General features: G+C 39.7%; 1 protein-coding gene across 1 annotated transcript; it reads right to left on the bottom strand.

Annotated features, from left to right (window-relative positions):
- Nucleotides 1-8,204: 8,204 nt before the first annotated feature.
- LOC117288030 (cofilin-like) lies at nt 8,205-12,872 on the bottom strand. Its single transcript, XM_033768711.1, has 3 exons — nt 12,692-12,872; nt 10,132-10,400; nt 8,205-8,869 (listed from the first exon to the last, which is right to left on the bottom strand). The coding sequence occupies exons 1-3, from the start codon at nt 12,863-12,865 to the stop codon at nt 8,704-8,706; spliced, it is 609 nt and encodes a 202-aa protein (XP_033624602.1). The 5' UTR covers nt 12,866-12,872; the 3' UTR covers nt 8,205-8,703.
- Nucleotides 12,873-14,114: the final 1,242 nt, after the last annotated feature.

Here is a 14,114-nt window from a genome sequence, read left to right as displayed (position 1 = left end):
TAATGGGGTTAAAATCATGAAAACAAATTACTTACCCTGTTGAGTTGAATTTTTGCGACAGGTTGATCTGAAACTGGAGGATGCCTTTTGCTGTAAAGCCGACAAGTTTTCTCCATCAACGGCAGTGATCATTGTAGAACACATCTCTCCATTTAGAGGCAGAACGTAACAAATCACGGTCAAAATTAGTGCCAGAAAAGGGGGAACACGCGAAACTTTCTTCGAATCCATGACTGGCATCAGTCTTCAAGCCCAAACTGGTTCTAAAATACAATTTGTTATGAGACGTGTTAGCGGTCTCTTGTGCTGACTATGGTTAGATGAATCTTATGTATAATACGCCTCTCTTAATATTGGTGCTATACGAGCCATATAATTATAGGTGCAGCCACTGCAAGTGGTGGCGGACGTGCGCCTATGACGTCATGCATGAATATTAAGAGAGGCGTATTTTATACCCTCTCAGTTGGGTCGAAAAGGAGTGCGGTGCCCATAGCAACTGTTTTTTTTTTCGACAGGCTAACACTTCAACAAATGCGCATACGTGACAGACCTCGTTTGGAAATAGCCATATAAACGTCGACAAATTGCGACGATGTGTACGGATAGGCTGATTTCGGTTTGTAAATATTATTATTACTAATAAATATTGTTATTTGGCCAAGACTTCAACAAATAGTGAAAGATACAAAGTAGCCTAACAGAAACTTAATACAGTTCAAGAAACAGAGGATACATTAAAAATCTTTGACAAGAATTTTGTTACAGGATTCGGGTACTTTTTGTAACACAAAGCACAGTGTCCACGGATTTACATTAAACTTATACCGTTTGAAGATAATTATAGTAGAAAGCGTACCTTACAATACTAGTTGCTGAGGTGCTGTAGTTTTTGAGAAATGAGTAACATAAAACAATGTCACGAAAATAGATTCTTTCACGCTAAAATAATTGTCATCTCATGATGACTGAGACGAAGATTCTCTTTTCATGACATTGTTTTACTCATTTCTCAAAGACTACAGCACCTCAGCAAATACGAATTTTCAGGGAAGCTTTCTACTATCATTATCTTCAAACTGTGTAAGTTGAGTTTACATCTGTAGACATTGTGTTGTTTTGTCCAACAAAAAGTACACAGACCAATGTTGAAAAGAAAACTGTAACACTGACGAAACAACCAAGGACACCAAGTCAGACACGACAAGCCAATTTTGTTAGTGCATGCGACACCGGTTAGAGTGACACAGTCAAACAAATTGGCAGTTTGATACAACGAAACAGTTGTTTCAGGTCGGGATGTTGCCGTTTAAACGTTTTCTCCCATTTACTTTGAATTGTACACATGTATAATCCATGGCTTATACCATGAAAAGGCCCCTGACTAAGTAAAAGTACCAATACTTCTAGCGCAGTGGGCTTAGGTACTGGGTAGACCACCCGGTTCGGGTTCGAATACCCTCTGTCTCTAATAGATTCATTGAGCTTGTGTTATGTGTCCTGCAAAACCAAAGCCAAGTCCTAAAGTTGGTTGCCTTTTATGGACGGGTTTGCCTTTGCCTCCTTATAGCCATCGCCTAAGGGATCCTCAACAATATTAAGCACAATATTAAACGTTTTTTTCTTCAAGAAACGTAGCCACACAGCAGGGTATTTTGTTTAAACACAAATCAAACTATTAATGAGAAATTAGAAATGAACAGTAAACGATAATGCGCCGTCGACTCGATGGGGCACCCGAATGAGACAGACCACGAGTCAACGTACATGATCCTTAAATACTAAACTTATTACGTAACTTAACCATGTAGGCATGCTAACCTCTATAGACCTTTTAGCTGCCTCCATCTTTGTCGTATTCCTCGTATCGAATAACTAATATGAATATTAATAATCATTTTGCAAACGGGAACCAGACTATTTTATTCTTCAAGCCTCGGTTTGGTTACATTGATATCATTGGGAGAAATGCAAGATGGTTGCACCGATATAGGGGTCTATTGAACAGCCAGGTGCACTTTAATGCACATGACCAGTGTGTCGTTAAACTAAACATAAATGTGGGCCGGGGCGAACGTCATCATCACATCCCATATACTTATTTGTTTTCCCCCTTTTTTTAGGGGGTGGAGGGAGGTATGGGTGTAACTGTTAATGTTATTGTACAATTACTATTGTTGTTTTCATTTTTGTTTTAACTGACTGGATGCTTTATTGATGTAGGGAGGGGAGGCTTCGCTTTCCCGTTGCGTAATTCTCCCAGTCGAATTATATTTGTCGGCCTTTATCTTCTTTTTTTGCGTCACAATTTGTCCCATTTTATGGAGGCGTTCCTTTCTGTAAAATATTTTTTTTTACTGGATTCGTTGAGGACAATATGAACTTGAAAAAGTTGATTAAATATGCGCAAGGAAACGCAATCATTGTTGGTTTGAAGAAAAACAGTTCCCTTTCATAGAACCTATGGGTTGTGCCGCTTTGCTTTCAACGCGTGATACCCAAGGTAAAGCCTCGCGTCGTCCGTGCTTTTCTGCCGGTAATTGTCAGGTTTTCAGTCCATTGATTGGGCGTATAATCAAACACCAACCTTGACGCTGTCGCCAAGAAAGCTATAATTGAACCTCACGGCTCGATGCAACCGCCGCTATCCCTTCTTGGCACGGCCCCAAAGTTTCCATGGTTTCCTTTGTCATTACTTAACAAGTATTTTATTCAAAATAAATGAAATAACTTATGGATTTTAAGCTGGCAACATGCAGGCACACGACACCAGCATTAATTCTTTTTTAAGGCCACTTTGGTGACCTAATTTGATCATAATATTTATTTTTCAGAAAATGTAGGTAATCACTACTTATACTACAGCAACACTACTCGAGGGGACGATATTAAACTTGAGGCGCATTTCTTTCAAAGAGAAGATGAGGCCACTATAATAGCATCAAGTGTGTGTTGCCACTTTCTCACGTGGTGCAATTACAAACCAATCATGCATTCAGCAGTCTACCCGCAGGCCACTCGAAATTATAAGTTTCCTTTGTGATGTATCTGCGTGACATCGGTTTGAATATATAATTAGTCCCAAGGGCTTCTCAAATTCAGTCTTTTTCGGCCTTATCTGAAAAGTAACTAACAGAAATAATGTACATTGAAATGAAGAGCATATATCTGTCGTTTTGTATGAAAACAAACCGTTGCAACTCAAATTTTAAAAAGATAAATTTGTACGTAACAAATTGCTTCACAAAGAAAGAAAACAAGTCACAAAACACGGCAAATTTTCCCGTCATGAATGTCAGCAACAGTCCCCAATTAGTATATATGGATAGATTATTTCATATTCTTCCCGAAAATGTTAAAAGCGAGACCGGATCGTACCTAGCCCAGTCAGGACACAGTGATTTCCACAGTTAATCCAAAACTCTCATTACAAAAAAAAAAAATCAACTATTAGACAGCATGGTTTTCCCGCACGGTATTTGGCTGACGATGACATCATCGACTAAATATGACATCTGCTGTTTTTCGTTGGTATGGTGCCCCGACCTAAAAGGCAGCGTCAGCCAATAACAAAAGAGCCCGTACCACGGGATGAGTGAGCTGATCAACATTCAGCTCATAGTTTAGACAGCCTTTTACCATACAAACGAAAAACAGCTTGCTGCTATATTCGTAAACACGTTAATATTTTGGTTGAGACTTTTCAAAAAAGGCTCAAAAAATGACCGAAGTTCAGAAGCCCTTTTGACTAGATAATATTCACACAGAGGTCACGTACGAAAAACGATGCATACTCTGCAGATAAATCACAAAGGAAATGAGTGACCTGACCTGCGGGTAGACTGCTCAGCGGTGATGTGAACATCGACGGAAGACGCAATGTATTGCAGACAAGTAGAGTACTCTAGACACGATTTGGGTTGCGCCTTCGTGAGAAAAGAAAAGGCGTAGACTGGATTCAAGGCCCGTTCTCGTGCGAGAGGTCCCTAAACATATCCGACGTAAAAATGTGAATAAGAAAAAAGAAGATACAAATTAAATATGGCGGGTGCTTTGTCCTTTTAAAGGAACACGTTGCCTTGGTTCGGTCGAGTTGGTATTTGAAAAGCGTTTGTATACCGTTTGTTTTAAAATGCATATGGGTAGAAAGATATTGTAAAAGAATACAATGATCCACACAAACTGCACGGTGCTCCTTCTACCTCGTCGACTATTAACACGGTCGGCCGTATATGCAAGTAATTTTTTCCTAAATGGCCGACCTTGAGTCCTAAATGGCCGACCGTGTTAGTTGGCAGAGTAAAAGGAAAACCACGCAATTTCGAGGCAAATGTGTGTGGATCATTGTATTCTGCTTTTAAATATCTTTCCAATAAAATAAATATATATATAAGTTGTGATGCACGAATGTGGGCCTTTGGAAAATATTGTTAACCGGAAAATTCCACTGGCTTTGACATCATTATTAAAACCATATTGTGGATTAGCAAAACAAATCAAGGCTCAACAACCCTATATAAATGGATAGTCAGACAGTGCGTACAAAAATAACTGAAATAAAAATGGCCTCGCTAGTAAATTTTGTTATTGTAAGGCCCAGACACAAATTAAGTTTCAAGGCCCATAGCTGATTCTCAAAAGAGTGACACTTACACCACTCATGCAAGAGGGTGAAATTATCACTCGTTTACCTTGAGCGAGAATACTATTGTGCATTTTATTCAGAGGCATAATATTGTACATTAAATTAATCAAACTTTCCCTGAAAAAAGTGCAAATAATATTAACTTTGTTTTGTTTACCAAACATCGTTATGTGTTAGCGCTTTACACTCAGTATTTTTCCGAATCCTGTGAAAAAAAGAAACACAGGCATGTTACTCGGGAGGGATTGGAACCCATGACCCTTGCAATTCTAGAGCAGTGTCTTACCAACTAGACTACCGAGGTTGCCCGGTAGCTAGAGGCAGTTGGAATCCTATGTTTTGGCAGCGGGTACCTCAGCCATAATATCAGAGATGTTAAATTAAATTTACCATCTCGAATACGAATAATATTTCGACCATATGGCTCACAAAAAACCGGCCATCTTTTAATCTTTTGATGTTGAGTTTATATTGGTAAAATACAGTGAAAATTTTCTCACAGTCTAAGAAAATATAAAACTTAATACTTTTCTTGCCAGTCTCTTGACATGGCTTTGCAATCAAACTACTCGGTATATTCATACAAAAAAATGGGATAATTTTGTGTAATCTCTTGCGATTCTGTATACAACAAGTGCCTTATTTATAATCTGATAAAATCGTTGCCTCTCCCCTCTGAATATTCTCTCAAAGTCCTGGAGTTCAGAGCCTCGTTCCTCATCTTCAAGGCGCTCCTGTAGGCGCTTGAGGAGGACTTCCAATTCTCCATCCACGTTTCTATCCTCCTGGTATCCAGTCACCAAGACGTTGATCACCAACGAAAGAAGAAACACAGCTCTGATTCTAAACATGATGCCTCTTCGAGAAGAGAAGGAATAAATGGATGGTTGATGGATACCAAAAAAATACGACTGCAAGTTAAGTTACCTTCTTCAGCGTGTGCTAAACTTATGTCTGTTATCGGAGTTTGACGAAGCCTTCCCAATAAATAGAGCAGCTAACAGTGTATAAGCCTTGTTCATGGAACCTAATACTAACAAGCTTATCGGCTTTTTCCCAATTGCTTTCTAATATTGTTGTCTTTGTACCAAAGACCATTCCCAAAGTGCATTAACTTTAAAAAAGGTTTTGAAGTATTTGTTGCAGATCGGATAAAAACTATTGAAAATCTTTTCAGACAAACGGCAATTTGGCATACACTCAGCTATAGGTTCATCAACCCTACTTTGTTAGTACACCTTTATAGCCGTAACTGCATACGACGGGTTAATTCAGTCAGGTAAGTTCATTCAACTTGGTGGCAGATCTTCTTGTGCCGTGGATTCACTGATTTTTTTGTCACGCCCCAAGGCTCTCATTAACACGTTTTAAGTCATAACTTGTGTGCCCGATTCACTTACGTGCGTTACACAACACACGTGACCCCCGGCTTTATGTCCCATCCGAAGGACGAACCAATGGTTAAGTGTCTTGTTAAAGGACACAAGTGTAACGACTGGGATTAGAACCCACTCTGCTGATGATCAGAATCTGAGAGTTTAAATTTGGCGTTCTTATTAATCATTCGGCCACGACACCTCCACCCAAACATACTGAGGTGGATGATTGTTGTTTTCCCAGCAGGCATGTGTGTGTAATATGCTGACCCGTTGACCCCCGTCGCTTCTGATTGGTTTAGCTTTTACTAGCTACCAAATCGGTAGCAAAAATTCGAGAGTCATGAAAAAAACATAAGAAAACGCAATCAAGTTGTAAAAGGCACTGGTGGCTGCATGAACCATTCGGTTCGTGGTCTACCCACCTCCTTGGGATAGCGGCATTATTAAGCTGTCCAATGGGAGACATTTGGGACCGTGCTAGGTGGCAGCAGACTTACCAGGTAAATTTCCATTGTTTACGTATTTCTGAGCGTGCGCACATGACCAAGAACAAAGGATTCTAGCTGGTAAGTCTGCTGCCACCAAGCGTCCCAAAAGTCCCCCATTCACGAAGGCCTTGCCCAAAATAAAGGCTACAGGGTTTGGCTAAACAATAGGGATAGTGTTTAAAAGCTCAGGGAAAAGGTTTCACAAGCACAATGTAATGAGTTTCTGTGAACTGACGTTCGTCAGGCCAACTCCAGCTAGGTAAATGGTAATATACATTTACATAATGGTAAAATGTCCCAGTGCCCTACTTGTGGAGTGGGTCACTTGGGGGCTGGCCCCAGGTGCATGACGTCAATACGACAGCGGTGAGTGATCGTTCGGTTAGCTCTTGTCAGGGGCTCACCCGAGTGAGCACCGCGGAGTATACCCAGGGAAGCTAAACGAACGCACCCTATGATACCTCACCATGCAATGCCTCAAATCCCATTTCCATTTTGTTATAATGGGACCTTTCTGTAGAAACGTAACAACATTTTGTTATATTTTTCAGATATCAACTCATGTTACTCATTCCGAACATGATTTTAAAGAGCTCAGTAATTTGTGTGTGCATGTTTAGGGTGCACCTACTAAATTGGCCATAACTCCCTGTATATCGCCCTCTATTGAAATCCATCGAACATTTACAGATCCCAAGCATAATTTGTGAACAGACTGGTCCCCTTTCCTGAGGTATTGACTGGTTTATAAATACTTACGTCAGATTTATCTGTAAATCTCCAGATTCATGATGAAGGCCATGTAAAATGGTGCAAGGTCAAAGGTGATTTTGTATGTGGGCCAGTATGTCTCTGGCTTGGCCAGCCAGAGAAGAGCCTCAACGTGTGATGTCACCGTTCAGGCTACTTTGGGTGCGTTCGTTTAGCTTCCCTGGGTCGACCCCGGTGTCTGGCGGTTTTGTTTTCCAGGACAAATGTGGGTAATTATCTGCACACGTTCGTCCTGGAAAAAAAAACCCGCCGCACACCGGGGTCGACCCGGGGAAGCTAAATTAACGCACCCATAGTAAATTAGCCCTAACATAACGTCACACAATTTTAAAAACAGTTACTCGTGCAACATTATTTATTTATTTAATTCCCTCGAATACCACTACTTATAACAACTTAAATAGAAATACAGGAACAGTTATAACAGAAGTAAAAAAATAAATTATAATAAATAAATCAGTCAATAATTAAAAACAAACAAGGCCAAAATAACAACATTACTTAAACAAAAGAAGATAAAACATGAAGAAGAACAAATCCACTTCCACTTCAATTTTCCATTCTTTTCAAAAGATTCGAAGTAAATTAATTGATTGCATCCGCCACACACCGGGATCGACCCAGGGAAGCTAAACGAACGCACCCATTGTTTGAGATGTGTACGAATGCAATGAGTTATTATTAACTCGGCCTCAAATCACAGAGACACTTTTTATGGAGAAAGGTCAGAGGCAGTGGAAACATACAAGTTAGTTAATTTTGTATTTAAGAACCGTGAGCAATCAATACCAAATACTGACTTGATTAACAAAATAAAAGCCTAACAGATGTACAAAGATTCACATAAAATAAAGTAAAGAGATTGAGAGATGTTAATGTTTGAACATGGGAACCCACCGTTGTTTGTTTGTTTGTTTTGTACCATAAAAATAAGCTGTGAAGATTTCATTTCAAAAGGAATTATAGTTCCGGTTGTTGAGGTATTGTCGGAAATCTCGAGCGGTTAGAAAACACACTCTGAGAAAAATTACTGCCAGTAACGCTTCTCAGATTCAAAACTTCAGGTATAAAAGTGATACATTTTTCCATATTACCCGCATTAATGCAATATACTATATTATATAAAGCTGTTGTAGGCCTACTTCTTACTTGTTAATTGCCATTAGGCCTACATTTCAGAGTCATTACCAAAGGTATAATAGCCCCTTTAAAGAAACCTCCACCAATTTTGATTACCTCAAATGACTTACAAACATTTTCTGTCCTCAAACTTCCAGAATCTTATCAGTTAATCCCTTGAAATGCCGTGAAATAAGCCTAGGCTAGGTTATTAAAATGATGCGGTGATATAATCATAATAAGTTTTGCTGGTGCAACTACATTGTACGGCGCCCAATCCGGATCTTGCTATCTTTGATAATTAACGAGACAACTTCATAACCTTGGCCCGGTATGTTTCGTAGTTCAAATCGCTCTTGCTTCCAGCGCTGAAATCCATGCTAAGACCTGGACAAGCGTCCTTAACGTTGTTTTCATTGGATGCATATGCCATCCTGTCGAAAAATCTACTCCTCTTTTCATCGATCCTGAAAAGAAGACAAATTGTTTCGTTACGGCAATTCTAGACTTCACCAATTGAACAGTTGGTGGCAGGGCAGCATTTGTTTGTATCGAGCGCTTTGCAAAGTAAAAGTACCAATAACCCGTGAATGATCGATCATCAGGGGATGATCGACGTGTAACTTACAAATCGCTAGTCAGCACAGCACAACCCCATGTACAATCACAGTGTCTGCTGCCACCAAGAGTTCGAGATCGTTGAAGAAGTGCAATGTTTAGGGTCGGTGTTTTGAATAATCCTCTTAAGGAACGTTGAGGCATTGAATGTGAGGTATAAACACATTGGTTTGCGGTAACACCATGTGGGATGTCTATCTTGCCGTTGTGTAATTTTGGAGAACTGTCTTGCCATAACAAATGATATCGCGGAGCTCGGATCTCTGGAGACTTGCAGTTCTAAAAACAGGACTACTATATTATATAGCTATATAGCTTATTATAGGAGTTAGTTCTTAATAACGTTTCGACTAGCTAGATAGCTTGGTCATCGTCCTTAATAGACGATGTGACCTCTGACGTCACTCGAAATCCATAACATGGTTTGCGCGCATACCGCCGGGCAAAACCTTTGTGTTTTGGCAGCCAGCTAGAATCTAGAATATACAATCTTACCATGACTACGCGCCTTTTTGCCCGGCGAACTATGACGTATGCAGTGTTTTGTCAACAGAGGGCGGTTTGAATGTAAACATATGTCACATCGTCCATACACATCGGCAATTACAATCTGGACCAAGACAGGTTTGTGTTGAACAAGTTGTCAAGAAGGAGAAGGTGGTTTTTAAGGCGCTGGACACTATTGGTAATTATACTCAAAATAATTGTTAGCATAGTGACTTACTTGGTAACAATCAATGGAGAGCTGTTGATCGTAATACAAAATTGTGAGACACGGCTCCGTAGTGTTCGAGAAAGAAGTAACTATCCACTTGTATTATATTTGAATTTTGATTTCGAGACCTCAGAATTAGATATTGAGTTCCCGAAATTAAGCATCTAAAAAGCAGACAACTTTGTGTGACAAGGGTGTTTTTTTTTCTTCATTTTTATCTCTCAAATTCGACGACGAGTTCAAAGTGTTCACAGGTTTGTTGTTTTGTGCATATGTTGAGATACTCTAAATGAGAAGACTGGTCTTTGACATTTACCAAAAGTGTCCAGTGTATTTAAGGGTCGGGAAACAAATACAACAAACTATGGTGTTTGTAAGAATATGATATGTACGTACCAGAGAACAAGAACAACTTTCCTTATCTCATGACCAGTGTTCGAGGTGATATAAAAGTCAAAGAAAACGTATCGTGGTTGAGAAGTAAGTGCGTTCTTCATCTCATTGAACTGAGCTTCGTCGTCTTCTATACCTCTTGGGGCAGAAGTTTTATCCAAGACAACTACGCTATTCTCTATTTTAAAAGTAACCCACTTATAGTTGTTGGTTAGCATCATGTCATTACAGGTTGCGGAAACATCAGGACCAACTTCAACTCCACTCATACTCTGAAATAGAAAATTAAACAGGAAATACAAACTCTTAGGGCAGGAGTTTTGTGCTCTACTATGTTGCAGGTTTATTATTTTATGCATATGTTGAGATACACAAGTGAGAAGACTGGTCTTAGCAGTTACCAAATGTGTCCAGTGCGTTTAAACAATATACTTAACCATGATGTTCAGAGAAACTTTGGTTTATAAAAAAAAAAAAAAAATTGGCATGCCATACCAATTAAAAGTGCTCGCAGTACATACTAGTTATTTTGTCCACTTGATTTGCAAGCGGTTATCACCTCTTTTGAAAATTGAGTGAACCAAAAACAAGGTGGTGAAATGATTGCACGATTACCACTTTCCACCCGTTCCTGGTTTTACCTCGATTTACTCTCGTTTGTGACTTATTGTTTAAAGATGTTTTCCAATAGAACGTATTGTTGTATGAATTTTCCTTTGAAATAGTTTAATTCCAAACATGCTATTCAGCCTGCGACCACGCAGCCATTAGGCAAATGGGCAAGAGAGAGCCTGGGAAATCCATCAAAGCTCAAACAAAACCTAAAACCATTCAGCTTCCAAAATACGCTGCCCCTGTGATGAGACGCTACGCTGCCCCCATACACCCACCCACTCGATCATAATTTCGACAAAAATAGCCAGCATCCAATTTTCTTCAGCTACAACCTTACCCTTGGATTGTTGATTGTGTTTTTTTACCACCGGTTAAAACAACCCTTTGACTTATCGCTTTGTTCTACCTGAAATCATAGAATTCAAGTAAAGACTTTCTCATTCAAGCTTGTCACCAACCAAAGTCTTTGTGTGTGAAATAGAACTGTATGACCTTGTAAAAATTGTACAGTGGCACAGAAACGAATCAAAGTTCACGGCCCAAGGATATTTGACTTGTATTCACCTTGCATTTGTAGTATTTGCTAAATGCATTTTTTTATATAGTCAGCTCCTATAATATGTATTTTGTCCCAAAATTCAAAATACTTCTTCCTTACAGACATTTAAAACGATGTTGAAAACTCACTTGTTCAAATCTTAGTTGTTACCCCATTCTACAGCTTGTTATTTTCTGTTAATTGTGTTTATTTGTCATGTTTGTTCTGCCTTTGTTTTGCTTATTTTGTTTATACATGTATAATTGTTCTTTGTTTTTTTGGTGCTGTTGCCCTGGTTTACTATAGTCTTCACCAGGACACCAGCACCATGCGCTAAGAGACGTACATTTGTATTATATTATTATTGGTATTCCTAATCTCACGGTACCGATCATTATTTCTGACAAGTTCGCAAACTGAATAATTGATAAATGCAAATCGCCGTTGCCACCACTCCTGGGCTGAAACATGGTTGTACCTCCTTTCCAGTTCATACGGATTTAGGCTTGGGTATCTATCAGAAGCCTATAGCTGGTAGAGCAGAAACCACTCTCCCCAACTTTACGAAGCAATTATGGTTAAGTATAAGTACACAAGTGTCACGACCGGGACTCTAACACACACTCTACTGATCAAACACCAGAGCTGCTTGAATCCGGTGCGCTTATCCGCTATGGGCCATGACACGCCACGATAGTGTGCATTTTGTTCCGGAGGCATCGTACATTAATGGTATCGTCGTGTGCCCGGCAAAAGGACGTAAGGGAAAGTTCCCGGCAGAAGGACGTAAGCAATTTATGTTAAAATTTGTGTTTCAAGAATTATGAGCGGGAAAGTTTGGTAAATTTGTTGCCATGCAAAAGTCATTCTAGAAAGGTTAAATTCTGCATGGGGAATGGGGAAACATGTCTTCAGGGTAATTCTAGCAAAAGAACAAACAAAAATGACATATTTTTCATGTCAGGAGCCATTTTGTTGCTTACGTCCTTTTGTTACTGGGACGAACTACTTTATGTTCCCGGCAAAAGGGCGTAAGGCCTTACGCCCTTTTGCCGGGCACACGACGGTATCAAACCTATACGCTGAAAGTGTCTTCAACCAAACAAACCTAAGATACCAAGCCATCTTTAATCTGTAATGATTGATGTGTTTGGTGTGTCTGTTGGTTACAAGTTTTCCACACAACGATTAAAATGATCTTACAAATAGATATTAGATTATTATATTACTTTTCTTGCCCGTTTCTTGACAATGTTTACAACAAACTTCCTGATGGAGGGTTTTCAAAGCATTATGTGTTGAACAGGCTCCCTGAACTCCATACCTTCGTGATCATTAATTTTCAATCTCTGCTATTCTATACATGTGCCCAATTTATGTCAAATCTGACAAAACAACACGAGGTCTCACCCCCCATCTTTCTTTCAAGTCCTGGAGTTCATAGCCTCGCTCTTCATCTTCAAGACGCTCCTGAAGGCGCTTTAGGAGGACTTTTAACTCTCCATTCGCGTTATCTTCCTGGTATCCATTCACCAAGACGTTGATCACCAACGAAAAAAAAAGCACAGCTCTGATTGCAAACATGATGATGTTCCCTAATAAAATAAGAAAATAGAAGGGAAAAGTGTATTATTATGATGGTTACGTACGCACTTTCTGTCCAAAATCACCGCATAGACCCATTGCACGATGCGCAGCACCAATACACGCATGTCTCCTGTTGCTGTCAAAACGTGAACCAAACTTTAGGATTGGACTCCCCAAAAAGGGCAGAAATAGTGGTGGACGCACATTGCTCCTGTAGGAATCCAAAGTGCGCCTCATTGTTGGACTTGTTCAAAGTTAACTTTTGGTATTGTCACGTGACAATCGCTCTCTTTTTCTATAGCTTCGACTTGGAAGAGCAACTAATTTATTTGGGCTGTGATTCTCTCTATTTCTATAGGGAGCATGGCTCTGGCCATGCTCCAAAAAAACTATTTATATGGGATCAATAGAGTTGTAGAGATATTTGTGAGTATTATTTTGTGTTTTTACCCTCATTATTGCCCAAATTATTGTGATTTTGTAGCTCTCTATTTGGATCGTTTTATTTGTAAAACCATGTGTGTATGCCAGGCAGCACTGTCACACACGTGCGTCCGTTAGTCTCTGTGTGTGCTGACTATGGTGGCTTTAAAGGGACATCGCAAATATATATTGACGCCAATATTGACGCCAATATTCGTGACTTTTACCCCAAGTTGCAAATATTGACGCCAATATTGACGCCAATATTCACGACTTGGCCCAAAGTCGCAAATATTGATGCCAATATTGACGCCAATATTCACGACATGGGCCCTATGTCGCAAATATTGACGACAATATTGACGCTAATATTCACGACATGGGCTACACGTCGCAAATATTTACGCCAATATTGACGCCAATATTGACGCCAATATTTACGACATAGCCTCAAGTTGCAAATATTGACGCCAATATTGACGCCAATATTCACGACATGACCTAAGTCGCGAATATTGACGCCAATATTGGCGCCAATATTTACGACATTGCCTCCAAGTCGCAAATATTGACGCCAATATTGACGCCAATATTCACGACATGGGCTACACGTCGCAAATATTTACGCCAATATTGACGCCAATATTTACGACATAGCCTCAAGTTGCAAATATTGACGCCAATATTGACGCCAATATTCACGACATGACCTAAGTCGCGAATATTGACGCCAATATTGGCGCCAATATTTACGACATTGCCTCCAAGTCGCAAATATTGACGCCAATATTGACGCCAATATTCACGACATGGGCTACACGTC

Source organism: Asterias rubens, chromosome 3, assembly GCF_902459465.1.
Source record: "Asterias rubens chromosome 3, eAstRub1.3, whole genome shotgun sequence".
NCBI lineage: Eukaryota > Metazoa > Echinodermata > Asteroidea > Forcipulatida > Asteriidae > Asterias > Asterias rubens.
This window is presented reverse-complemented; position numbering and strand designations above follow the sequence as displayed.

What these genes read in the sequence shown, in the direction of transcription:
- LOC117288030 (XM_033768711.1), bottom strand. Translation starts at nt 12,865, where the DNA reads ATGTTTGCAATCAGAGCTGTGCTTTTTTTTTCGTTGGTGATCAACGTC. An exon ending in ACTTGAAAGAAAGATGGGGG is followed by an intron (nt 10,401 to 12,691) that starts GTGAGACCTCGT and finishes TTTCTATTTCAG; the next exon opens with AGTATGAGTGGAGTTGAAGT. An exon ending in AAAGTTGTTCTTGTTCTCTG is followed by an intron (nt 8,870 to 10,131) that starts GTACGTACATAT and finishes TCTTCTTTTCAG; the next exon opens with GATCGATGAAAAGAGGAGTA.